This window comes from Dendrobates tinctorius, unplaced genomic scaffold (genome assembly GCF_039654945.1).
Source record: "Dendrobates tinctorius isolate UK_male_01 unplaced genomic scaffold, ASM3965494v1 ptg000063l, whole genome shotgun sequence".
NCBI classification, from domain to species: domain Eukaryota; kingdom Metazoa; phylum Chordata; class Amphibia; order Anura; family Dendrobatidae; genus Dendrobates; species Dendrobates tinctorius.
In genome coordinates, this window is record NW_027361731.1 from 14004234 (window position 1) to 14032195 (window position 27962).

Consider the following 27962-nt stretch of genomic DNA (forward strand, 5'->3'; position numbering starts at 1 on the left):
GGCTCCACTCCGTACACCTCGTACACACACGGCTCCGCTCCGTACACCTCGTACACCTCGTACACACAGAGTCCTGCATACACTGAGGCCCCTGATCATGTGACCCTTGACTCCTCCCCTCCTGTGACCTCATCACAGGTCCTGTGCGTACAGAGCAGCCATATATGTGGAGTGCGGCTCTGCGGGTGGAGGTCGGTGCTGGAGGCTCCATTATTCTCTATGGGGAGTGCGGCTCTGCGGGTGGAGGTCGGTGCTGGAGGCTCCATTATTCTCTATGGGAAGTGCGGCTCTGCGGGTGGAGGTCAGTGCCGGAGGCTCCATTATTCTCTATGTGGAGTGCGGCTCTGCGGGTGGAGGTCGGTGCTGGAGCCTCCATTATTCTCTATGTGGAGTGCGGCTCTGCGGGTGGAGGTTGGTGCCGGAGGCTCCATTATTCTCTATGGGGAGTGCGGCTCTGCGGGTGGAGGTCAGTGCTGGAGGCTCCATTATTCTCTATGTGGAGTGCGGCTCTGCGGGTGGAGGTCGGTGCTGGAGGCTCCATTATTCTCTATGTGGAGTGCGGGTGGAGGTCGGTGCTGGAGGCTCCATTATTCTCTATGTGGAGTGCGGCTCTGCGGGTGGAGGTCGGTGCCAGAGGCTCCATTATTCTCTATGTGGAGTGCGGCTCTGCGGGTGGAGGTCGGTGCTGGAGGCTCCATTATTCTCTATGTGGAGTGCGGCTCTGCGGGTGGAGGTCGGTGCTGGAGGCTCCATTATTCTCTATGTGAAGTGTGGCTCTGCGGGTGGAGGTCGGTGCTGGAGGCTCCATTATTCTCTATGTGGAGTGCGGCTCTGCGGGTGGAGGTCGGGGCCGGAGGCTCCATTATTCTCTATGGGGAGTGCGGCTCTGCGGGTGGAGGTCAGTGCTGGAGGCTCCATTATTCTCTATGTGGAGTGCGGCTCTGCGGGTGGAGGTCGGTGCTGGAGGCTCCATTATTCTCTATGTGGAGTGCGGGTGGAGGTCGGTGCTGGAGGCTCCATTATTCTCTATGTGTTGTGCGGCTCTGCGGGTGGAGGTCGGTGCTGGAGGCTCCATTATTCTCTATGTGGAGTGTGGCTCTGCGGGTGGAGGTCGGTGCTGGAGGCTCCATTATTCTCTATGTGGAGTGTGGCTCTGCGGGTGGAGGTCGGTGCTGGAGGCTCCATTATTCTCTATGTGGAGTGCGGCTCTGCGGGTGGAGGTCAGTGCTGGAGGCTCCATTATTCTCTATGTGGAGTGCGGCTCTGCGGGTGGAGGTCGGTGCTGGAGGCTCCATTATTCTCTATGTGGAGTGCGGGTGGAGGTCGGTGCTGGAGGCTCCATTATTCTCTATGTGGAGTGCGGCTCTGCGGGTGGAGGTCGGTGCCAGAGGCTCCATTATTCTCTATGTGGAGTGCGGCTCTGCGGGTGGAGGTCGGTGCTGGAGGCTCCATTATTCTCTTTGTGGAGTGCGGCTCTGCGGGTGGAGGTCGGTGCTGGAGGCTCCATTATTCTCTATGTGAAGTGTGGCTCTGCGGGTGGAGGTCGGTGCTGGAGGCTCCATTATTCTCTATGTGGAGTGCGGCTCTGCGGGTGGAGGTCGGTGCTGGAGGCTCCATTATTCTCTATGTGAAGTGTGGCTCTGCGGGTGGAGGTCGGTGCTGGAGGCTCCATTATTCTCTATGTGGAGTGCGGCTCTGCGGGTGGAGGTCGGTGCTGGAGGCTCCATTATTCTCTATGTGGAGTGCGGCTCTGCGGGTGGAGGTCGGTGCTGGAGGCACCATTATTCTCTATGTGGAGTGCGGCTCTGCGGGTGGAGGTCGGTGCTGGAGGCTCCATTATTCTCTATGTGGAGTGCAACTCTGCAGGTGGAGGTCGGTGCTGGAGATTCCCCATTACTGAGCACGGGGGACATTAGCCCTTCAGCACTGAGGAGGCTCTTTTGGGGCCTCTGTGTGGTGTGAACAGTGACATAACAGCTGTGGACATAATGTGGCTTAGCTGGTTCCCAAGTCCACATTAGATCAATTCAGACAACTGCAGGATGAGAGGACAGAAGCCCCATGAAGTTCTCACAAATTGTCATTATTTCTCCCCTAGTTCTGTTCCAACCCAATAATTTAGAAACTAGTGATGACCTTGGTCTCCACTAATCAATCAGGCATCCGGGAGCTCGGGTGCACTTGCTGCTCGATTTAGTATTACATTTGCTCCAGTCCTAGGCCTGTGTGATTTGTGACTGTCAGCCAGCCAATAAACATGCGGGTATTACCCGCTATACACAGTAATGCCGGCTGCATTGTGACATGGGGTCTCATAGAAGACCCGGTGACGCAAAGCTTGGCACACTTTCCTCAAGAAGCAGTTCAGGAAGGGAGAGCTTAGATTGTCAGCCACTCCTAAATATTATAAAGTTGCATGCTTTAGAGCCTTTCATGTAGCACTATAGGGTGTATTTAACCTTTTTAAATTTATTAAATGAATAATTGTGTTAAAATAATGATGTGGCGTCCCCCCTTATTTTTAATAACTGGCCAAGGTAAAGCAGACAGCTGAGGGCTGATCTTATCAGACTGGGAAGGTCCTAAGATATGGGCCCCTTCCCAGCCTAAAAATATCATCTTTTAGCCATCCCAGAAGTGGGGCATTACTTTAGGTGCTTCATTTCTGTCAGTTTGCCTGGCTTTTTAACATTGCCCTGGTGTCTTGCCTCCGGGCTAATGTTTTTTGGGGTTTATGTCAGCTGTATATTGTCATCTGGCCTCCATCCCAGGGATTAGTGTGACACCCCTATTACTACCTGTGAGGCTGTGAACATTGTCATAGGTATGGGTCGCTGTATGTTCTCCTCAGGATGCGTACAGGGTGTATTGATGGCATTGTGGGGGGGTATTGCACTCACAGGCGTAGCTGTGACTGCAATTGTGACGTAGTGACTGATGTCACAAGTAGTGGTCGCTGTGTGCTAACCCCAGGATGCGCACGGAGGCGTATGGAGGCCATGAGAGTGCATTGCAGTCACAGGTGTAGTCTTGGGAATACTAGTGTCCAAGTTAGATTTAGGGAAAACTTGCTCTGGGGTTTTGTATTTTGAAGCAGACTGCAGGATGGTAGTCGTGCAGTCCGTTTTATTCCTGGCCGGGTTTTCCATATGGCTGAAGGCCACAGATCCCCGTTAAAATCCCTGCAGTAAAAAGTAAAGGTGTGTCAGTCTGCAGAGCTCCATGTGTGTGAGGCAACACAGGCCAGCGGAGCCAAGCAGCCAAGGCAGCTCAGGAGCCTGGCACCCACAGCATACATAGTGGTGCAGACGGCAACAGGTCTCGGAGGTGGGATGTCTTGTGCCCGGTGGTGAACCGGAGGTGGACGCTGCATAAAGGAGAACTAGCGTGTTTAGTGACTGTAACCTGAGGGATATTGTGTACTGTGGAAAGAGACGGCAGTGCAGTCGCCCATGACAACTGGTCAGGGGTGGACTGGCGTTTTTATTGGCTGCAAACTAGAGGATATGTGCCTGGCTGCGATACTGGGTACTATGTTGTGCTGTGAATTGGACATTAATTCTATGCACTTGTGTTTTATATGAGTTGGACATTTAATGCTGTGAAGAAAATGCATTAATGAGACTTGTGTGTTGGAACTTTGCTGGGTCACTGCCTCATCACTGCATAAGGGGGCTACCGCTGCACTACTTACCTCAGTAAGCTAAAAGTAAGAAAACACCCACAAAAATTTTTTACTTCTGAAAAACAACTCCCCGACTCCCTTGTTCACCAATTTATTAATAAAAAAGCCATTCTGGTTTGAAGGAGTATAAGGATTCCGGCGTAGTCAACAAATGTCAGCCTGAAAGACTTAAAAAAGATAGGTTGTACTATGATGGTGCCTATGTAACCCTGCGGAACGCAACCTGACCGGGAGTGACCTATGAAACTTCGATCGCAGAACAAGGCTCCATAGGATGAACTATAGCATTTGTGGACGTTGTGTGAACGCCATGGACTACGTCGGAGCAGCAGGGTTAAGATATTAGTAAATCCAGAACTCGTCTCTGTAGAAGTTTCTTCTAACACCAACTATCAGAGATCATAACTTTTATCACCCATCTCCGAAAAATGTCCGACCACAGTAGTCTCCCCAAACTTCTGCTCTTTCTCATTCTTTTCTTGTAGGGGCCGCAGTGGATTTTATCCTAGATCCATAGAGCCGAATAGAGGAGCGATGTTCCTTCAGTCTGATGTTAATTGATGGTGACGTTTGTCCAACGTCCACTTTACCACAACGCATTTTACCGAGTAAAGCCCCCGTTACACACTGCGATATCGCTAGCAATGTCGCTGCAAAGTCACCGATTTTGTGACGTTGCAGCGATATTACTAGCGATATCGCTGCATGTGATACTTACCTCCGACCGGCTCCCCCGCTGATTATCGCTGATCGCGCGAGAAGCTGCTGGACCATTCCTCGTCGTCTGCTTCCTGTGGCGCTTCCTGCTGTGACGACGAGCGACTCGTGGAGCCGGGCGGGAGGACGCAGGATCGCCGCGTCTGACAGGTAAGTAGCGATCCCCGTCCCCAGCGATGTCGCTGGTGAGATCTGCCTGAGTGGCACCTCACTAGCGACCACCCAGCGATGCACCAGCGATCCTGACTGCGTCATATCGCTAGTCGGGATCGCTGGTGCATCGCTAGGTGTAACGGTACCCTAAATCCCACCAGAACTGTAGAAGTTAAAAATCCCCAATATCCACAGGTGTCCCTTCTAATTGGGGGGAAACTATCACCTCTAATAATCCTTCGACATTTCTGACATGACAAATGTGGAAAAGTTCCCCTTTATGGAGGTGACAGAAAGTCTGTTTAGTCTCTTTAGCTTCATAGTATCAGCTCTAATCCAATGGTGAGAGAGCAATTTACCCTGAAGAGTCACAAATTGTGGGGTTATTATAAATGTTATATTTAGTGGTTTTTTTGTGTTGCCACTTTATGATAATCACAATGGTTTTAATCTTTTTCTGCTGATAGATGCATACAACCCAACTATGAAAGAAAGGAACCAAAGAAACGTGCAGTGTTTTCATAGTAATGTGCCCCTTTCTTGGCCCCAACAAAAATATAATGTACCGCCATTATCCTCACGCAGTATAATGTTCCCACAGTACTGTCATCCCCCCACATATAGTATAGTGTTCCCCTAGTTACTACCATCCTCCACACACATGATTCTACAACATTCCCCACACGATATGCTACCACCTAAACCACTAGATAATAAATCCTCACTTATCCTCATTCGTGATGCAGTAAGTCGCTTCTTTCTTGGTTCCCACTCACAGTATAATGTTCTCAGAGCACCGCCATCCCCTCACACACAGTATAATGTTCTTAGAGCACCGCCATCCCCTCACACACAGTATAATGTTCATACAGCACCGCCATCTCCTCACACAAAGTATAGTTTTACCACAGTACCGCCATCACACCCACACACAATATAATGTTCTCACAGTACCTCCATCCCCCTACACAATATAATGTACTCACAGTACAGTCATCCCCTACACAGTATAATTTTCTCACCCTTCTGCCATCCCCCATACACTGTATAATGTTCCAACAGTACCACCATCCCCCCCCCCACACACAGTATATTGTTCCCTAAGTACTACCATTCCCCAGTAAAGAGTATAATCTCGCTTTACTGCCATCCCCTGGCAAACAGTATAGTTTTCCCACAGTGCCACCATATCACCCACACACAATATAATGTTCTAAAAGGAGAGCCATTCCTCCACACAGTATAATGCTCCGCACTTCCACAATCCCCCCCATACACTGTATATTTGTGATGTTAGTCACTACTCATGGACAAGCCACAAGGCTGGGTAATCAAAAAGTCCGAGGTCAGAAGCCATGAGGGTACCTCATAAACAGAGAGGTGATGAAAAAGAATCATCAGGTGATGGTCCATGGGTCAAAAGCCAGGAGGGTACATCATAGACAGAAGGGTGATACAAAAGAATAGTCAGGTCATGGTCCAGGGGTCAAAATACCAGGAAGATGGCACATCAACCAAAGGGCCAAAGCAAACGGGTGGTCAGAACACGGCCCCAGGTCAGGCAGCAACAGAATAGAACACATTGAACCAAGGCAAACATACGCCAGAGAGCAAGAGGCTACCATTTGTACTAGTCTGAGGCAGAGAACTGGCTAAATACCCAGGTAATTATCTGAACAAGGGAGACATGGATGAAGCTCATGCAGGGCCGGGCCAAAATATTTTGGTGCTCTAGGCAGATGAATCCAATGGCGCCCCACACCCCAAAGGAATGGCATGGACTAAGGTATCAGGACCCCTAATGCACCTCCCCCTTTCACAACAAAAGTCATCAAAAGTAAACAAAAAACAAAAGGGCAGTACTTTAGGGATGTGACAGGAAGTTCAATTTATTAATAATTAATAATATTATTATGCATTTATATAGCGCCATTATTCCATGGCGCCTTACATGTGAAAAGGGGAAATATAGACAAGTATAATAAACATGTGTAAGACAAGGGACACACAAGTACATAAGGAGAGGGGACCCTGCCCATGAAGGCTCAGTCTACAGGGATGGGTGAGGATACAGTAGGAGAGGGTAGAGCTCATTGTGTGGTGGTTCAGTAGACCGAGGATCATTGCAGGTTGTAGGCTTGTCAGAACAGGTGGGTCTTCAGGTTCTTCTTGAAGGTTTCCGTTGATGGTGAGAGACTGATGTGTTGCGGCAGAGAGTTCCAGAGTATGGGGGGGAAGCACGGGTAAAGTCTTGTATGCGGTTGTGAGAAGAAGAGATGAGGGGGGAGGAGAGAAGGAGATCTTGAGAGGATCGAAGGTTGGGTGTGGGTAGGTACCGGGAGACCATGTCACAGATGTATGGGGGAGACAGGTTGTGGATGGCTTTGTATGTCATTGTTAGGGTTTTGAACTGGAGCCTCTGGACAATAGGAAGCCAGTGAAGAGACTGGCATAGGGGGGAGGCTGGGGAATAGCGGGGAGACAGGTGGATTAGTCGGGCAGCAGAGTGTAGGATGTGCTGGAGGGGAGGCAGTTAGATACAGAATCAAGTATTTGCTGACCATTTACACAATACAGGGGGGAAAAAATAGCGGTATTCATCTGTAACCCTTGTATTTTAAATGTAGATCCCAAGTATAGTTATGGCAACTAATAAAGCATAACTATAATCGGGGCAGTTTGGTTTAAATCAAGGTGTTCCGCATTTGTCAGAAACCCTAATGGAAAATAAACAGACCCCCATTATAAATAAAAGTATACATCTGATGGTTTTTGCATCAGTCATGCTTGCAGAAAACTGATGGTGGTTCTGTTGCTGTATTCATGCAATGATAATGCTTCTGGTGATATATTCAACACCAGAACCACCGTCCGTACATGAATCTATCACTAGACCCACCATCAGTGCATGAATCTATCACTAGACCCACCATCAGTACATGAATCTATCACTAGACCCACCATCAGTACATGAATCTATCACTAGACCCACCATCGGTGCGTGAATCTATCACTAGACCCACCATCAGTGCATGAATCTGTCACTAGACCCACCATCAGTACATGAATCTGTCACTAGACCCACCATCAGTACATGAATCTGTCTCTAGACCCACCATCAGTACATGAATCTGTCACTAGACCCACCATCAGTACATGAATCTGTCACTAGACCCACCATCAGTACATGAATCTGTCACTAGACCCACCATCAGTACATGAATCTATCACTAGACCCACCATCAGTACATGAATACATCAACAGACTCACCATAGGTATATGAATACATGACCAGAACCAAGAGTACTTGAATACGAAAACCAAGCTTAGTACAACAATCAATTGTAATATCAAGTCAGCCCCATAAACAATTGTATCGCATGAACCTGCAACCCTACAACTCCCAGTATGTCCTTACAAATAAGAAGATACTGGGAGTTGTTATTAACAGCCATCATCACACTGCGGACCATACAATAAACATTACATCCAGGAACCTTATGGATTACATCTTCTCTGAAGACAACTCGTTCTTTTCATCTCCATCTTGTCTAGATGACATGATGACTATACAAAGCCGCATCTGGCCTCTGCAGACCTTCTCTGGTCTTTTGCAGCACATCGCCATAACAAAATGCCCTAAAAAATTAGAGTGTTATTATAATGCCCTCTACATAAAAACATCTGTTCCTACTATGACCTAACTAAGCCTCCTATGTTATATACCTTCCACACTGTCTACCATTATCGGCTATAACAAACACATTATCCGCCGTTATGATCCAAGGCCTATACCATGGCTGTCCCCTCTCTAATTTTCTAATACGCTTTCTATATCGCCACATTGTCCCCCTGCCATGCTAACCCCTCTCCATTGTGCCTCCATTTCACACTGCCGCCTTTTCATATCATATCAACTCTGTGCCCCTTTTCATACTATTTCCTCATACTACCCACCAAGATGCCCTCTTCAAACTGTACCTACTCACTGTCCCCCTACACAGTATGATGTCCAAAACAACCCACATGTATACTATGATGGCCCTCACGGCATCCCGTACAGTATTATGGCCCACAAACATCACCCCAAACAGTCTATTTACTACAGCCCTCTATCCAGTATCTTCACCACAGCCCCCTCAGTATATTGACCTGCACAGCCCCATATACAGTATGGTCATCACAGTTCATCAAATACTTTGCAGCCCCTCATTCCATGGCCCCCCCTAACCTTAACTCTTATTTCATGTCCCCCTCCACAGCCCTTCATTTCATGCTCCCCTATGCAGCCCCTCATTTTATTTTTCCCTGCACTGACCCTCATTTTATTCCCCCCTGCACAGCCCCTCATTTTACTCCCCTTCATCTGCACAGCCCTTCATTTTATTCCCCCCATAAGTACAGCCCCTCTGTTTATCCCCACCTGCAGTCTTTCAGTTTATTCCCCCCGTTTGCACAGCCCTTTAGTTTATACCCCCTTCTTCACAGCTCCTCAGTTTATTCCCCCCAGTAGTATAAACATTTAAAAAGAAATCATCTCCTCTACTGAAAGTGCAGAAGAGGGCGCAGTTTGGTGCAATGACATCACTCCATTGCGCCATGCAATATCCCCTATGTCCTCCAAAATGGCGCAGGCCGGAAGTGGCCTGCATCTTGCAGGAGTTCCTGGCAGAGGAATGTCCGGAAGCTCTAATGTCTATGGCTGGAATAAGGTGCCGGGCGTTGGCAGGCATTCAGCAATTTTTTATTTTTTTTTCAAAGTCGTCCCTCCCTTGGGTAGACAGAAGGTAGCACCTTAGGCAGGTGCCTACTACCCCTTGTCCCAGGCATGAGCTCAGTCAACACCCTAACTCTGATTGTATTACTAAACTGTCATTCAAGACACTGACACCTCAGCACATCCGATTGGGCAGCTGAGCTATCCATCATACACTGATAGCGCAGCAAGCCCCTGTTGTAGATTGGCTGGCATCCAGACTCGCAGCAAGATGAAATTGTGACAATACTGTTCCCACAGTACTGCCATCCCCTCACATAAAATATAATGTTCCCACAGTACCGCCATCCTCCCTAACACTATATATTGTTCCTACAGTACCACAATCCCCCCACACACTGCATAATGTACCGCCATCTCTTCCCAAGCAGAATATTTTTTCCACACTAACGCCATCAGTTTCACAGACAGAATAATGTTCTCACAGTACCGCCATCCCCCACATACCATATAATGTACCACCATCACCCCACAGTTCTACCATCCCCCCACACAGTATAATGTTCTCACCATACTAAAATCCCCCCACACTCAGTATGATGCTCCCACAGTACCACCATCCCACCACACAGTATAATGTTGCCACAGTACCATCATCCCACCACACACAGTATAATGTTCCCACAGTATCACCATCCCACCACAGACAGTATAATGTTCCCACAGTACCACCATCCCACCACACACAGTATAATGTTCCCACAGTATCACCATCCCACCACACACAGTATAATGTTCCCACAGTACCACCATCCCACCCATATTCAATGTAATGTTTCCACAGTCCTGCTATTACCCCACTCAGTGTAATGTTCCCACAGCACCACCATCCCCCCACACACGGTATAATGTATTCACAGTACCACCATCACACCACACACAGTATAATGTTCCCACAGTACCACCATCCCCCCACACACAGTATAATGTTCCCACAGTACCACCATCCCTCCACACACAGTGTAATATTCCCACAGTACCACCATCCCACCACATAGAATAATGTTCCCACAGCACCACCATCCCCCCACACACGGTATAATGTTCCCACAGTATCACCATCCCACCACACGCAGTATAATGTTCCCACAGTATCACCATCCCACCACACGCAGTATAATGTTCCCACAGTATCACCATCCCACCACACGCAGTATAATGTTCCCTTCCCATGGTGCCTCCATCCTTAATTTTTTTTGCTACAATTTAACTCCTGTTTTTATGTAATATACTAACTGAAGAAGCCTGGCGCTGCCCGGGCGTAGTAACTAACTATGGTTAGTTATAACAAATTATAATGTGTGTGTGTGTGTATGTATGTATGTGTATATATATATATATATATATATATATATATATATATATATATATATATATATGCATATGCTGAGTGTATAGCCCCGCCCACTACGCATAGCTAGATTCACTATAATATCCCACACAATCCCATCAGCCAGAGCCACCAGACAACTGCAACTAATATCCCACATCATCCCATCAGCCAGAGCCACCGGACTACTACCCCTAATATCCCACATCATCCCGTCAGCCAGAGCCACCAGACTACTACCCCTAATATCCCACATCATCCCGTCAGCCAGAGCTACCGGACTACTACCCCTAATATCCCACATCATCCCCTCAGCCAGAGCCACCCGACTACTACCCCTAATATCCTACATCATCCCGTCAGCCAGAGCCACCGGACTACTACCCCTAATATCCCACATCATCCCATCAGCCAGAGCCACCAGACTACTACCCCTAATATCCCACATCATCCCGTCAGCCAGAGCCACCAGACTACTACCCCTAATATCCCACATCATCCCGTCAGCCAGAGCCACCGGACTACTACCCCTAATATCCCACATCATCCCGTCAGCCAGAGACACCGGACTACTACCCCTAATATCCCACATCATCCCGTCAGCCAGAGACACCGGACTACTACCCCTAATATCCCACATCATCCCGTCAGCCAGAGACACCGGACTACTACCCCTAATATCCCACATCATCCCGTCAGCCAGAGACACCGGACTACTACCCCTAATATCCCACATCATCCCGTCAGCCAGAGCCACCGGACTACTACCCCTAATATCCCACATCATCCCGTCAGCCAGAGCCACCGGACTACTACCCCTAATATCCCACATCATCCCGTCAGCCAGAGCCACCGGACTACTACCCCTAATATCCCACATCATCCCGTCAGCCAGAGCCACCGGACTACTACCCCTAATATCCCACATCATCCCGTCAGCCAGAGCCACCGGACTACTACCCCTAATATCCCACATCATCCCGTCAGCCAGAGCCACCGGACTACTACCCCTAATATCCCACATCATCCCGTCAGCCAGAGCCACCGGACTACTACCCCTAATATCCCACATCATCCCGTCAGCCAGAGCCACCGGACTACTACCCCTAATATCCCACATCATCCCGTCAGCCAGAGCCACCGGACTACTACCCCTAATATCCCACATCATCCCGTCAGCCAGAGCCACCGGACTACTACCCCTAATATCCCACATCATCCCGTCAGCCAGAGCCACCGGACTACTACCCCTAATATCCCACATCATCCCGTCAGCCTGGGGTCAGAACCAGAGCGCTGAGTGGAATGGTCCTAACTTCCATGCCGGGGATCCCTTTAAGGGAGGACTGGCGTCAGAACCAGACCTCTGAGTGGATTTGCCCACACTTCCATACCGGAGATCCCTTTAAGAGAGCCTGGGGTCAGAACCAGAGTGCAGAGTGGATTTGCCCTGACTTGCATACCAATGATCCCTTTAATAGAACCCTGGGGTCAGAATCAGTGCGCTGAGGGATTTGCCCTAACTTCCATACAGGGGATCCCTTTAAGAGAGCCTGGGGTCAGTATCAGAGCATTTGAAGGCAATAGCCCTGACTTCCATACCGGGATCCCTTTAAGAAAGGCCTGGGGTCAGTACCAAAGCGCTGGATAGATTTGCTCTGACTTCCATACCAATGATCCCTTTAAGGGGAAAATATGCCTCTGGGATGGGGGATGTGTGATGGGTATATGGCCACGGGAGGGGGAATTCATTTCTGTCATGTGCTCTCTGCTCCTTTCTGGGGGCAGACAGTGGCTGGGAGCTTACGTTCCCAGGGATGCTAGATTTCTCCCACCATATCAGTGTCTGCTGAGGTGTTGTCAAGTGGGAAAACTTGCTCATAGCAACCAACCACAGCTCCACTTCTTTTAACCAGCTCTAGTGAAATGAGAGATGCTTAGTGATTGGTTGCAAGAAAAACTGTTGCTCATAGCAACCAATCTCAGCTCAGCTTCTTTTGAACAGCTCTGGTAAAATGAAAGATGCTTCGTGATTGGTTGGTGATACACACACATTAAGTTCTATATATAGATTGCTGTGTATGGGAAAATGCTTAAATATCCAGAGAAATAAAAACTCTGTACATGGAGACATTGGCCTCATATATCTCCTGTCTTGGTCCTTACAAGCAATCTTTTATAAAAGCTTCAAACTTCTGTGTGTGAATCAGACATGAGATCTAACGTGATAGAAGATTACAGTGCGGGGAAGACGGGAAACCTTCATATAGACGGCCGGTGGGGATGGAGTCAGTGACGGACTCTGGACAAATATGTTTCTAGAGCCGTAGTAGGAGATGAAGATGTCGTCCTCATCATGAAGTAGTTATTTCTCCTGTCACGTGTAATGAATATCTCCTGCAGTATTGCTAATGCCGATTCCAGTGTCGGTAAATGAGACGAGAATTAGCGTTATGGAAGATGAGTCTGAGAAACGTGTTCAGCTGCTGACTCCGAGGAAGAAACTGCTTGTTATCTGTGGCCTAAATATATAGGTTTTATTAGTAGATGTCAATAAAAAACCCAGAATGTTGTAAAATAATCAAAAATACCATTGCTGCTTGGGTCCTCACCTGTCTCTTCGTATCCTGGTCAGTCCTGACAAACTTTTGTTTCCTAGAGCCAATCTGTTGCCGAAGTAGTGGCCATCTAAGTTTCGGTCCATATAAGACTAGAGAATGCAACATCTACATATTCTATCGCCTCATATGTTTCCCTTATCTTCGGTAATTGTATTACACAGGATTTTTATGATGTTACATCGGCTCATCTTCTTCTCATTCAGATCTCTACAATATCGGATCCTCTCAGTGGAGATCTTATATTAAAAAAATGTTCTGAATCGCCCGTCAATGATGGATATGGACAGAGAAAAGATGGCGGAGAGGATATTGCACCTCACCCTAGAGATCCTCTTCCGGCTTACTGGAGAGGTGAGAAATTCTGATGACGTCACATTACATCATTCTTATCTATGGGAATAACAGATGGACAGAACTGGAGAGGTGAGGACTCTGGAAATGTCTGTTGTGAGATTTATTAATGTGTCTCTCCATAACCAGGATTACACAGTAGTGAAGAAGACCTCTAGTGAACACAGTCAGGACCCTGTGTCTGAGGGATGCGAAAAACCCCTGAGCCCAATCACAGGACCTCCACCTCACCCCCTGATGCATGAGAGCATCAATCACCAGAAGATCCTAGAACTCCTCTACAAGATGATTGAGCTGCTGACTGGAGAGGTGACACTGCTGGGAATGCTGGGACATTATACAGTAACACTATGAAGGGATCGGGGGATGACAGTATCATTGTATGTGTCAGGTTCCTATAAGGTGTCAGGATGTCGCTGTCTATTTCTCCATGGAGGAGTGGGAGTATTTAGAAGGACACAAAGATCTGTACAAGGACGTCATGATGGAGGGTCCCCAGCCCCTCACATCACCAGGTAATAGGGCTAAATACACACGGCCTATAATTATCTGTACGTAAAGAATGAATTCAGTCCCTGTATGTGTTTCCACAAGATCTATCCAGTAAGATGACAACACCAGAGAGATGTCCCCGTCCTCTTCTTCCACAGGACTGTAACCAAGAAGATCCCAATGTTCCTCAGGATCATCAGGTAGACGGAGAGAAGGTGTCATGAGATCTCCCCTATGATGTGTAGACGGCTGTGAAGGTCTTGTGCTCTGTCTTCTTTTATCCACCAGTGTTATATGTTTTATACTTGTGTAATGAGAGTGGTGGAGATGGCAGGATTAGAGCTGATCATAGATGGGACTTCTCCATCTGTCTGTGACTTTTACAATATGTGTTTCAGGATGAAGATCTGACCCATATTAATACTACAGAGACATATGTGAGGGATGATGAGTGGTGTAAAGAGGAGATTCCCACATATGACTACCCAGGTGAGTAGTAACCACTAGAGGTGAGCGAGCACTAAAATTCTCGGATGCTCATTATTTGAACTGAGTAATTTCTAATGCTTGGGTGCTCGTTTCAAGTAACGAGTATAATAGGAGTCAATGGGAAATCCAAGCATTTTACTAGCAGACCCTATAAGAAGGTCTGGTGGGCAGTTGAAATGGATGGAACTAGTGCTGAATGGAAGGATAACAGCATGGGGAAGACCCCTGGAAGCATCTCTGACTCCCAGATTGATGCGGAGAATAATGGTGTCAGACTTTTACTCCACTTTATGGATTGACAATAAAACATTCAAAATCTATGAGAAATTGGAGCTTACAGGAAAAAAATTAAGAAACATGCTTTAATTTTTTTTTAATTGTAATTTAAGTAAGCCAACACTGAAATTTTTATTTAAAAAAAAAAAAATTGAAATTTCAGTGAATTTATGAAGGAAGCAAGAACTGCCAAAAAATTTGACTCCTATACACCCTGTATTAGACATAAAGGATGGCCTCATACACATACTCCTTGCCCAGTGATGGCACACCTTTTAGAGACTGAATGCCCAAACTGCAATCTCAAACCCACTTATTTATTGCTCTTCCAGATTTAATTCCACCTCCGTGATCCCCTTGCCTTCCCGACCAAGTAGCAGCGAGTAAAGGGTGTAACCGGTGACTTGGTGTCCCCGGTTTTTATAAATCCACACCAGTTCAGGGATGTACTCAGGCCAGCGAGCCTTCCAGTCGCTCTCCAGGTTGCGTAACATTTGGATTAGCGTCCTATTAAATCGTTCGCAGGCCCCATTCCCTTGTGGGTGGTATGGAGTGGTCCGGGATTTATCGATACCATACAGACGGTGTAGTTCTTCCATGACTTTTCCCAGGAAGCACGCACCCTGATCTGAATGTATCCGTTGGGGCAGCCGTACACTTGGATAAAGTTTTTACAAATCGCGTAGGCGGCCGACTCCTCAGTTTGATCTTGAGTAGGGGTTGCCACGGCGAATTTGGTGATATGGTTCACCATGACGAGACAATGTTCATATCCCTGGTGCGTGGGGCCAATGGCCAAATAGTCAATCATCAATAGTTCAAGGGGTGCTGATGTTACTATGGTCTGCACTGGGGCCCGTTGTGCGGGTGGTTTAGTTAGCTCGCATAGGCGGCACGCACGGCAAGCTTCTTCCACTGCAGTCTGCAAGCGAGGATGGTAAGCTATTTGTTGTAACCACTGAAAAGTCTTTTGAGGGAAAATTTTTGATGTTTTTTTTTGTAATTTTTTTTGGAACAGTATACAGTGTGTGTGTGTATATATATATATATATATATATATAATATTAGGCTAATAATAAATATACTGTCTGTTAATAAAAGAATGTGTGCTATGGTATATGATATTGCATGAATATATAAACTATATGTTTGTTTTTTTTATGTGAAATTTATTCATGCTGAATTAGTTTCTGCAATGTGAGCTCTGTTGCGTGCATTCTGTTAGGTGTAGCTGCTAATTAATATGTCATAGAAACTAACACCTGTATAAATTACTTCTCTAGTTGTTATTTTGATACCTTCTATGACTAAGGGGTGATAGCCAGAAACGCGTAAGAATGCGACTCTGTTTTTACCTATTTGTGGATATATCTACACGTTTTTATAATAGTGTGAAATAAAGAAGAATTTTTTTTTCATTATTCAGCGGTGTGATCTACCAACTTTTTTTTTTTTTCCTCTCAATCTCTCCATCTTCTTGTTGCTGCAGGATCCACTTGTCCCGGGATTGTTCTAGCATGCCTCTAGTGAGTCCTATGTGGGATTGTTCTCGGGTCGTGGCAGTGAGCCCGGCGGGGGTCAGAGTGAACGGCGTCTCTTCTCCTTCCAGTTCGTCGTCTCGACCTGTGCTCTGGGGTTGTACATCGAATCCTGGAGAGGGTGTCAGCATGTACATTCTCCGCTCCCCTTTTATAGATGATCTTTTACTTGAACTTGGCCATCCGGGCCACCCATCGTTGCTCCAGGGCCCCTAATTTGGCATTTTCAAGGTGGGCCAGTGGATTGTTGTTGGTTCGTACCACCACCTCGGAGCCCGCCAGGTACTCTGCGAACCGCTCCGTCATGGCCCACACTACTGCGAGAAGCTCGAGCTTAAAGGAGCTGTAATTGTCGGGATTACGTTCGGAGTCGTGGAGTGATCGACTGCCATAAGCGATCACTCTTTCCTGGCCGTCTTGGACTTGCAACAATACAGCTCTTAGCCCATGTAGGCACCCGTCAGTGTGCAGTATGAACGGCTGCGAGAAATCCGCATAATCTAACACCGGGGCTTCTGAGAGTGCGGCTTTGAGATCTCGGAAGGCCTATTCCTGCAGTTCTCGCTAATGAATCTTCCATCCTTTTGCTTCGGCAGGGGCCGCCTTCAGCAGGTCTTGCCGGGCTCGGGCTCGACGTGCAAAGTTCTTTACGAAGCGACGGTAATATCCGGCCAACCCCAGGAAGACTCGTACATCTTTTACCGTCTCGGGAGTAGGCCACCCTTGGATTGCGGCGACCTTTTCCATGGATGGTCTAAGTCCTTCGGCAGAGACGGTATGTCCCAGGTATTCGATCTGTGTACGAAGCAGGTGGCATTTCTGGGGCTTTACCTTCAACCCGTACTTCTGCAGCCGCCCGAGCACCTGCCCCAACCGCCGCAGGTGGTCCTCAAATGTGGCGACATAGATGATGATGTCGTCCAGGTATATCAACGTGGCCTCAAAGTTGAGATCTCCCAGACACCGCTCCTGTTAGTGTGGCTGGTCTGGAGCCGGAATCTCCAGGAGTGGACCCTCTGGGCCGTGGCACCGAGGGGCCCCGGGCGAGCTGCCAGGTGAAACCGACCCCTATACAGGGACCGTTAGGAGCAGGCCCAGGGGTTCAAGTACCACGGTAGCCGGTACTGAGAGGGGCAGCTCAGGATGGACTGGATTAGGAGTGTGGGACTGAAGTGTAGATGACTGGACAGAGCTGGAACACAGGAGACAGGAATGGAGTAAGACAGTAGACTGGAACGTGGAGGGATGGCTGGAGCAGGAACACAGCAGACAGGATTAGAGGAGGACGGAAGGTGTTATGAATGGGTCACCGAGGAGGAAAAAACCTAAACATGCTAAGCCCAGAAAAACCAGAGAGGTTGGTAACTATGCAGATTGCAGATCCCTGATCCTAACCACACAACTAGCAGCAGCCGTGGAGCATACCTACGATGAACCTAGACACCTCGTCACGGCCGGAGGACTAAATAAGCCTAAAGCAAGAAAAGGGGAAAACTAACTGCCCCAGAGCAGACCCCAAAGAAATAGACAGCCCCCACACATGTATTGACGGTGAAACAAGATGAAAGCACAAACACAGGCAGGAAAATAGGCTGAGCAAACGATGGGGCCCAAACTAACTAGAAAGGAAAGGAAAGACACTCTCTGCAATCTGCCCAAAACCCTACAAAATAATGTCCAGCACTTCTGATAACATTAACCCTGAAGTCACTAGACGTCTCCCACTATATCAGCACTCTGGCCTCTTTTTGCTCTGTCTCAGAATATTTCAATCTAATAAGGGACAAAAAGAAAATTGGCAAATACAGATAAATAAGAGTGGAAATTCAGCACAGCCCAGCCGGGGCTGGCTGACCACACAAAAAACTGAATAGAACAACAAAATCAAGTGTGAACATTAGCAGAGAAACTTAGCTTGAGCTGACTGGAACAGAGCTGAGAACCAAGACCTGAGAAGCAGAAGGAATCATCAGCACCAAAGTAGGGCGTCGGCTGTCTTTAAATCCAATCTGAGATTCCTGAGGTCCAATCGTCATCCTCATTATCAGGTGGCAGATCTCTACTGATTCAATCAGCCTCACTACCTCCTGTTACCACCAGAGGGAGCCTGGAAGGAGAACTCAATGAACTCGCAACAGGAAGGACTGGAGCAGGATGGAACTGGAACACCGGAGGCAGGACTGGAGTAGGACGGAAAGACTGGAGCAGGATGGAACTGGAACACCGGAGGCAGGACTGGAGTAGGACGGAAAGACTGGAGCAGGATGGAACAGGAACACCGGAGGCAGGACTGGAGTAGGACGGCAGGACTGGAGCAGGAGGGAACAGAAACACCAGAGGCTGGACTGGAGTACAGCAGGGGACACGGATAGCCGGACTGCGAGGCTGCTGCAGGGAGCACACGAGAATGGGACTGTAAGACTGCAGAGAGGACACGAAGAAGCGAGGCCCAGTGCGCTAGGAAACACAACGATCAGGCGCCTCCCTCAAGGGGAAGAGGCCTGATATCCCCCTGTCTGGTCTGCCATTGGTCAAGGGGTGATTCCGGGTCAGGGCATAGCCGGAGCACAAGAAGCAGAAGGGAGGCGCGGCCTATGGCGCATGCGCATTGCATGCAAAGACGCTGTCGGCCGCGCGCCTGTCAGAGGTGACCGCCGTGGCTGTCGGGTGGCGAGGGGCTGCGGCGTGGGAGCGATGGCCGGGTGAGTATGCAGGGACGGCGTGGGAGTGGAGGCCGGGTGAGTATGTCGGAACGGCGTGACAGCTCCATCAGCCGTTGGAAGGTTCCAGGGTGTTGGCCAGCCGAAAGGCATACGATTAAAACAGTCCCATGGGGAGAATGAACGTGGTCTTGGCACTGTCTTCCTCTGACATTGGCACCTGCTAGTACCGGCTGGCCAGATCTAAATTCGAGAAGTATGTCGCCTTCCCCAGGGCGGATAGGGACACCTGTATCTGAGGCAGCGGGTACAAGTCTTTAATGGTACAAGCATTCAATTTTCGATAGTCCACACAGAACCGCAAGGTGCCATCTTTTTTGCGGACCAACACGATGGGGGCCGCCCAGAGACTCTGGCTCTCTCGGATAACTCCTTTCCGCAGCATTTGGCCCAGTAATGTTTTTACCTGCTGATATAGTTGCGGGGGAATCTGTCGATATCGTTCCCTGATGGGAGCCGTTCCTGCAGTGTGGATGCCGTGCATGATGGCTGTGGTACATCTAAAATCATCCTCATGGTTGGCGAATACCTCCTGGTACTGGCCCAAATGCGTTTCTACCTGGAGGATTTGGGCCGGGGTAAGGCCAGAGAGTTCTGCTTGCATTTTCTCCAGGATAGCTCGGCCCTTTTCTTCGGTCGAGGTCCCGGTGGTCTGAAGAGACCGGATAGACACCGCCCATGGGTCCCCTGCCTGTACTTTCAGTTGGAACCCAGGGGTTGGAAGCACCTCTTCCAAAGGTCTCACCAGCTTCGCCATTTCGGCTCATTGCTTCAGGATGATGTGTTTGGTCTTCTAGGTTGACACAGTGCACCAGGACAGTCCCTTTCCGCACAGTGGCCAGGGTGCGGGTGCCCAAGGCTCCAGAGGGAAGGCGCACCGAGAGGCACGGCTCCACCTGCATCTCCACTCCCTCCAGGGGCACCGGGGCACGGATAGGTAAGGCCACTACTGTCTGCCCGGGCGGCAGCACGAGTGGAGGAGCCGCCGGCGCAATCACCTTCCCCAGTACCTCGCCCTCTTGGCAATCCTGGAGGACCCGTGCTCCCCGCACCAACTGCTGGAAGACCCGCCCTTGGGGCGTGCGGGAGCCCCACTGGCTCAGAGTCTCTTGTGTGGGCTCCTTAAGGAGTAGGTTGCCGAACTCTCGCAGTATGTTCATACCCAGGGTAACCGGATGTTTGTCGTTTGCGTCTCCCTGGGTCAGGATAACTCCCCGGTGGCCGAGTGATTTGCCGCATAGCGAAATCTGCATCCAGACTACTCCGACGACAGGAACCGGTAGCTGGTTGGCGGCTACCAACTTTATTACTGACCCCCACTGAGGTCTCACGGCTTCGGGAAAATGCTGCCGAAAATAAGTCTCTGGCATGGTCGTTACTTGCGACCCTGTATCTACTAGGCATCGTACGGCACGGCCTTCGACCTCTGCCCATACCACTGGACACTGTGCGATCAGATCTTCGTGACTTCCACCACCCCGTGTGGTGGGCTCTGGCTCTGAGCGGCGTTCCCCCAGCTGAGGGTCCTCTGATTGTAATGGCCGGCGGGGCAGGTTGCTCCTGCAACGTGGGCACTCTCGGGCATAGTGTCCCAATCCTCCACAATCGTAACAGGCGAGTGGTCGTGGGAACCGACTCTGGTGAGGGCCGCGATGGTTCGTACCTTCTCTGCCCGGTCCCAGCGGACTTCTTGTGGCCTCTTTCTTCGCTTCGGCCAATTCGCCTTTAATACTTTTTAGCTCTTGCCTCATCTCTTGTACCCAGTGGGGTTCTTCCAGGGCATTTACAGATGCTCCGATACTCCGAGCCATCCCCACAGGGACTGTCACCCCTTGCTCCTGTTCCCGAACACGTGCCTCATTTCCTATCTCCAAAAAGGTCAGATGCGGGTCCACTCGCACCCGCTCTCACAGAGCCTGTTTTGTCAGGGTGTCTCGTAACCCAGTCACTAAAAGGTCATGTAATGTTATGTCCACTGTCCCCATGCCGATCCCGTCCTTCCTTTCAATGGCTACAAACAATTCCTGCAAAATATTCATATATTGCGTCTGTTTCCCCCTCTTTCTGCATGCGACTAAACATCCGGGTTCTCAGTTCTCCCACATCAGTCGGGTCCCCATTGGTCTCCTCTAAGATCTGTAACACCCTGACGAAGGTATTTCGCTGGCCCCATGGGCCTCGACATTACGGAATCCCGGGCCACCCCGTCCAACGCCATTAGGGCCACTTCTGCCTCTAGGTCAGGGGTCAGCGGATGCATCCTAAATAGCCCTCGCATTCGCTCTTTCCAGTTCCACAGCATAGTATTGCTGCCAGAGAACCTGGGTAGATTACTCAGCATAGCCCCCAAGGATAGGCCTGGCCAGGGCCCACCGCTGCCCCCCTGGCCCACACCATCTCCGCTCGCACTCGGAGACTGCATCCTGCCGACTACGCCAAATGTAGTAATCGCAGGTACGCGGGATGCAGTGACGAGACGGGATGAACTTTAAGATGTAACTTTTATATAAATATAGATGCCTATAGGAGCTATCTCGAGCAACCAAACATGCTAACAGCAGTTATCCTCGCAGGGATCAAAGCAAGAAAACACTGGTGAAACAAACACGACTAACCCGGCAAAGACCGATCACTATAGGGCCGCGGTATGGCCGACTATGGGTCCAGAATGTTAACAATGTGTCACTTATCCTCTCCGACGTTCGGCAGAGCGATCGATGATGCTTCGGCGTATCAGCTGCTGGGCCCAGCCGACGAGGATTTGGCAGAGACTTCGCCGGGGCATAGGAACGCCCAAAGTGGGGGTACAGCAGGGCCCTGAAGAGTTCCTCTGCGTTGCACCCCCGCCGGCGGAGGTGGGGCGGTGTTGCCTGGGGTCCGGACGGCGTGGGCCGGAGCTGAGCTGCGGGGCTGCAGGCAGCAGCAGACAGGTCGCAACTGCGAGCTGGAGTGGAGCGGCCGCGGGTGGGAGCGGTCGGGCCGCACCCGCGGGGTGGAATCGGGTGGTGGCGGCCACGGGCAGCAGCGGACAGGCCACACCAGTGGGGTGGAGCCGGGCGGTGTCTCTCCGTTGGACGGCTCGGTGACGTCTCCCTTCAGTCTCTACTGTTGCTGCTCTGCTCTTCTTGCTCTGGTTCTGGCTCTCTGGCGCCCTCTAACTTCCTCGCGTCTCCTCTCCTGCTGCGTCGACTGACTCCTGCTGGCGTCCTCAGCCCCTTTTTATAGTAGCTCCTCCTCCAACCTTTCTAGAAGTCTCTGCAGTCCGTCCCCCAATTATTTCCCCCGGAAACAGTCTCCTTAGGAACCTTGGTGACGGCCCCCTTGGTTCCGGCCCGGATACACAGCGGGGACTCCTCCTCCTACATGCACACCGCGAACAAGTCTGTATGACAGTGTTCACACCACCAAAAGACTGAAACACAGAAAAACACATTAAAACAAACGTATAGAAATACTCTGTTGTAAAAAAGTAACAGTAAACAGCAAGTGCTAGAAAAAAGATGACAACAAAACAGGGTATTTGGCTGATACGTTTTTTGCAAAAAATGTATACTAAGCCGCTCTACCAAACGTCAAGGTATACCCATTAGAGCAGTCCCTAACCGATGTATTTAAAAACCTGATCATGTGAACAGTACCTATATGACCAGGATTCAGGCAGGTAATGTCTGATGTGGACACGCTATGGAAGACGGCTTTTTGTGTGCATGGCCCATACGGGAGTGGTGGAAACCTCCCCAGTCTCGTAGAAAAAAGAAACCAATTAGACACAAATATATGGGCCATGGACACAGCGAACAAGTCTGTATGACAGATTTCACACCACCAAAAGTCAGCACCTTGTAGTGCTGGGGAGCTGGAGAGAACGGTCTTGAGCGCCTGAAAAGCGGTCTTGCAGGCAACTGACCAGTCTACTGCGAGCGGTAGCTTTTTCTTGGTGTGGTCCGTCAGGGGCTTGACCAGGGTACTATAGTGTGGGACAAATCTCCTATAGTACTTAGTGGTCCCGAGGAATGACATCACCTGTTTCTTGGTCCTGGGGGTGGGCCAGGATGCGATGGCATCCACTTTCCTGGGTTCTTGCTTTAGAACCCCACCGCCTACCCGGTGACCAAGGTAGAGGACCTTGCTCATGCCCAGCTGGCACTTTCCTGGCTTGATGGTCACGCCTGCCCGGTGGATCCGCCTAAGCACCTGCGTCACATGCTCTAGATGATCCTCCCATGTGGGACTGAAGATGGCAATATCATCCAGGTATGCAACCGCGTACCTTTCAACTCCCTGGAACAGTTTGTTGACCATCTGCTGAAAAGTGGAAGGGGCATTCTTCCGGTGGACTCGTACAGTCCAAACTGGGTGATAAAGACAGAGCGCTCCCGGGCCTCGTGGGTCAGAGGAATCTGCCAATATCCCCGACTCAGATCCATAATGGTCAGCTATTTAGCCCCAGCCAACTGATCGAGCAGGTCGTCGATGCGTGGCATAGGGCATTGGTGACCGTGACAGTGTTGAGCCCCTTGTCACGAACTGGGGGTATTTGGTTGCCCCCAGTTCTTCTTCAGCAGGGATTTATGTATATCCCACTACTGCCACCAATATGTCACAAACTGGGGATGTTTGGTTGCCTCTAGTTCCCTTTTAGGCGATTTATTAGATCCCACTTTCCCGTTCCGGATTGGAACTTGCAGCTCTCTGGCGCCCCCCTTACCCTCAGGTCAGTCAGGGAACTGCACTTAGGATAAGTAGTTGCCAGAAAGGCTGCCTTACTGTGTACTGACTATTGAGTCCGCTGCAGTGAAGCAACTGACTAATCCCGGTCCCATGCGGGATACACATTTATCAAGCTCTGTCCGTCGCTGCCAGGGTCTCCCCAAAAGCCCAGAACACACTTCGCTGCCACCAGCTCCTGGGTCTAGAATATGGGGGCAGGAGCAACCCAAATAGTAGCGTTAATTTAATTTGTAGGTCGTGGGGATAAGTATTAGAGCATGGAGAAACGAAGCTAGTAATTTTATATTTTACTCCAAAAAGTAGGCAGTGTTTGCAAAAGAATACGAGATACTATAAACGGAGACAATTACAATATGTACAAAGCAACTACAAAATAAAATGGATGAAAGTAGAAAAAAAAAACTTACATTTGGCATATCATTCCATGGTAAGCCATGCGGCAGGGAGGAGGAGTATATGTCCCAAAGCATCAGGCACAGTATCTGCTAGGTGACTTCCCAGGCCAAGAGAGACAGAGAGGACTCTAGTCCCGCCTGTGTCTTATACCTGTGCTCAAACTTTAAGGCACTCCCACTGTGCTGACCTCACTGGGTGGTTGGGGAACTCCCCTTTCTTAACAGTTATGACTAGACGTTTCCAGAATAGACAAAACTGCCACGTCTTTTCTCAGATCCCCGGGACTCGTCTCCAGGCCTCCCTCTGGCTCAGCCGCCACTTGGTCGGAAGGAGGAAGGCCTTCGGACCTTCATGAGGCTCCTTAGGCTCCAGCACACCCAATCTTGGTGACAGCGGCCACGACCACTTTAACTCTAGGTAGTGCCTGACTCTCTTTGGCTTCAACACAAGTCGCCGAGTCAGCTTGCTAGAGGGCCTCAGACCTGAGCTGTCCAGGGAGAAGGGCAGTAGGAGGGCGTTCTCCTGCGGCAGGGTAGTACATTGGCGGCGAGACGCTTGGGAATCCCAGGCGGAACCCCCCCCTGTTCACCCCTTTGTCGGAGCCAGTACAGTTAATCTCCGCATTACGGGATAGCTCCGCGGCTATCATTTTTGTCTGGCTTCGAGTGCTTGCAGCAAGTCTTTTCGGCCCTCGGTCACAGACATAGTGGCAACCCGAGCACCCACACCTCTACAGTACTTGCACTCGGACTGTCTAGTGCTGAGCTGATCTTAAGACCCCAGCAGCAAAAGCTACTGCTGTTAGCCCTTATTGTTTGGGAGTAGAGATCCTACGCACACTATTATCTCGATCCCACCACTCTGCCACCAATCTGTGACGGATCGCACAGGGGAAGGTGTCAACTTCGCTCCTCTCCCCACGGAGGGAGGGGAGAGAAGGACCCATCAGGGATTGATTCTCTGGCGCCACCACTTGCCTCAGGTTAGTCAGGGAACTGCAACGAGGGCAAATAGTCGCCGGAAAGGCTCCCCTTATAGGTACAAGTTATTGAGGTGCTTCCAGTGAGGGGGGGATATTTTTCACCAGTCCAGGCTGGGAATATATACACCTCCCGGCTGTCATTGTCAGAGTTCCTCACTAACACAGTACGGTATGCTCTCCACCAGTTCCTCGTTCCATATAAAAGCCCCGTCCGACAACAGGGTTATATGGGGGTAGCGTATAATACAACCAACTGAGCGTGCGGACGTGGATATTCGTGAATTGAGGTAAAAGAGCAGTCCAAGATTAATTTTATATTTAATCGCCGAAAAGGCACACTAGAAAAATACAGGTGTATATATACAAGAGCAAATATATACAGTCAGGAGTGTAGTGCAATTGCCGTCTTATGTAGCATGTGACCACAAGGAAGCGTTGGTGGATCACAGGTCCAAATCTTAGTTGGGTGATTCCCTGGCCGTGTCAGGTAACAGACCTCCTGCCAGTAGAAAGACTGGGTCCAAAATGAGCTGCCTAATATCCTCTAGGCTGCGCCCACCCTTGGCCTGGCCAGCCTCCCTCCTCCCATATTTGAGAGTATGGTTTTCCAGGTGGATGGCCCATACCTTTACGCCCGAAGGTCCACCACCGGCGCCACTGGGTTCTGATTTTATCTGTACAGAGAGACCAAATACAGCTACTGTATTTAATTCCTGATAGCTATGCTTTGTAACTCAATAAGGCAGAGTGCTACAGGTGGCTGGATGTTATGGGCTTGTGGGGGAAAGAATGCAGATTCCGATTATGTGCTCGGCTAGGCTCAGAGATATTCCATTCTGTGATTATAGGTCATTTTCTAGATTCAATACCTCAGAGTCTTGCCTTGACCTTTGGTGCCATGATGTCTTCAGGCTTGAGTCAGATAAGAGTCCAGTTTGGATGGTCCTGCAGGAGAGTTCACACCCCTGTGATAATTGCCAGGGACATAGGGTCTATACCTATCGCTCCCACTTGGAGTGAGCTTCAAAGGGCTTGTTCCTGGAATTAAATAAAGGAGAACATTGGACTGCTCTGTCCAAGGAAGTGAGTTCATGGGATAATGAGGTCCCATTGACTGAGGTGCATTTCATTCCCCTTTCATGGCCTGGGGAATGCAAGTGTGGGGGCTGAGTTTGGAGCAAGTATTTTGGACCAAAGTGTATCTTATAGAGAAGTCCATCAGATAGAAAAATGAGATCATGTAGATATCATTTACCCATATCTTACACAAGGATATTTTATTAAATAATAATAATTGGTTTTGTTCTTATCAGATGACTATACCTGGAAATCAGAGGGACAGCTGGCATCTTCAATATTTAGATCAGATCATTTTGAGATTCCACAGGATACAAATGAAGTGAATGCCATTACTCCAGATATACCATCATCCCTTCACAGCAAAGATCTATCATCCGATCTATTGAAACAGGTCCCGTCTTCTGATTCATCACCGACTACTAAGGAAAATCAAAGTCTCAAAATCAGCATTAAAAAACAAACTGATTTTAAAGCAAATAAGTCATTTTCACTTTCAGAATATGGAGATAGTATTCCACTCGAAAAGTCTTTTCTTAAACATCAAAAAATTCACTTGGTGAAGAATAGATTTTCTTGTTTCAACTGTGGTAAATGTTTTAACTATAAATCTGTTTTTGTTAAACACCAGAGATGTCACACAGGAGAGAAACCTTTTTCATGTTCAGAATGTGGGAAATATTTTACACAGAAATCAAATTTTGTTAAGCACCAAAGAATTCACACAGGAGAGAAGCCTTTTTCATGTTCAGAATGTGGCAAATGTTTTAATCAGAAATCAGATCTTGGTATACACCAGAGAACTCACACAGGTGAAAAGCCTTTTTCATGTTCAGAATGTGGGAAATGTTTTAGAGACAATTCAAGTCTTATCACACATCAGAGAACCCACAGAGGGGAGAAGCCTTTTTCATGTTCAGATTGTGGGAAATGTTTTGGACATAAATCACATCTTAATATTCATCACAGAACTCACACAGGAGAGAAGCCTTTTTCATGCTCAGAATGTGAGAAATGTTTTGCAGAGAAAGCAACTCTTGTTATACATCAGAGAACGCACACAGGAGAGAAGCCTTTTTCATGCTCAAAATGTTGGAAATGTTTTGGAGATAAATCAGCTCTTGCTAGACACCACAGAACTCACACAGGGGAGAAGCCTTTTTTATGTTCAGCGTGTGGGAAATGTTTTGCAGATAAATCAACTCTTGTTACACACCAAAGAACTCACACGGGGGAGAAGCCATATTCCTGTTCAGAATGTGCAAAATGTTTTGTGGTTAAATCAGCTCTTGTTAGACACCAGAGAACTCACACAGGGGAGAAGCCACATTCATGTTCTGATTGTGGTAAATGTTTTATACAGAAATCAAAGCTTATTGCACATCAAAGAACTCACACTAAGGAGAAACTTAGATTAGAATGTGGGAAATCACATTTTGTTAGATACCAGAGCAATCACACAAGGAAGCCTTTTTCCTGTTCAGAATGTGGAAAATATTTTGCGAGGAAATCATCTCTTCTTAATCACAAAAGCATTCATGCAGGGATGAAGCCTCTTTCATGTTCTTAATGTGGCAAATATTTTGCACAGAAATCCACTTTTAATAAACATCAGATAAGTCACAC

General features: G+C 48.8%; 2 protein-coding genes across 4 annotated transcripts in view; both read left to right on the forward strand.

Annotated features, from left to right (window-relative positions):
• The window catches only part of LOC141094286 (uncharacterized), a 1055204-nt gene that overhangs the window by 433102 nt on the left and 594140 nt on the right, over nucleotides 1–27962 (forward strand). The window lies entirely within an intron of this gene.
• On the forward strand, nucleotides 114–27961 carry LOC141094261 (uncharacterized). 3 transcript variants are annotated; one of them, XM_073580085.1, is made up of 7 exons: nucleotides 114–246; nucleotides 13488–13635; nucleotides 13765–13944; nucleotides 14027–14150; nucleotides 14230–14327; nucleotides 14526–14616; nucleotides 26573–27961. In XM_073580085.1, exons 2-7 carry the CDS (start codon nucleotides 13555–13557, stop codon nucleotides 27904–27906), a joined length of 1908 nt encoding a protein of 635 aa, XP_073436186.1. In that variant the 5' UTR covers nucleotides 114–246; nucleotides 13488–13554; the 3' UTR covers nucleotides 27907–27961. The 3 variants fall into 3 exon arrangements, with proteins under 3 accessions (XP_073436186.1, XP_073436188.1, XP_073436187.1); XM_073580087.1 differs by lacking the exon at nucleotides 114–246 and adding an exon at nucleotides 280–301; XM_073580086.1 differs by lacking the exon at nucleotides 114–246 and adding an exon at nucleotides 768–898.

Coding starts and splice junctions, on each gene's coding strand:
- LOC141094261 (XM_073580085.1), top strand. CDS start 13,555: ATGATGGATATGGACAGAGAAAAGATGGCGGAGAGGATATTGCACCTC. Junction 14,328..14,525: donor ATGTTCCTCAGGATCATCAG/GTAGACGGAGAG, acceptor TATGTGTTTCAG/GATGAAGATCTGACCCATAT. Junction 14,617..26,572: donor TCCCACATATGACTACCCAG/GTGAGTAGTAAC, acceptor TGTTCTTATCAG/ATGACTATACCTGGAAATCA.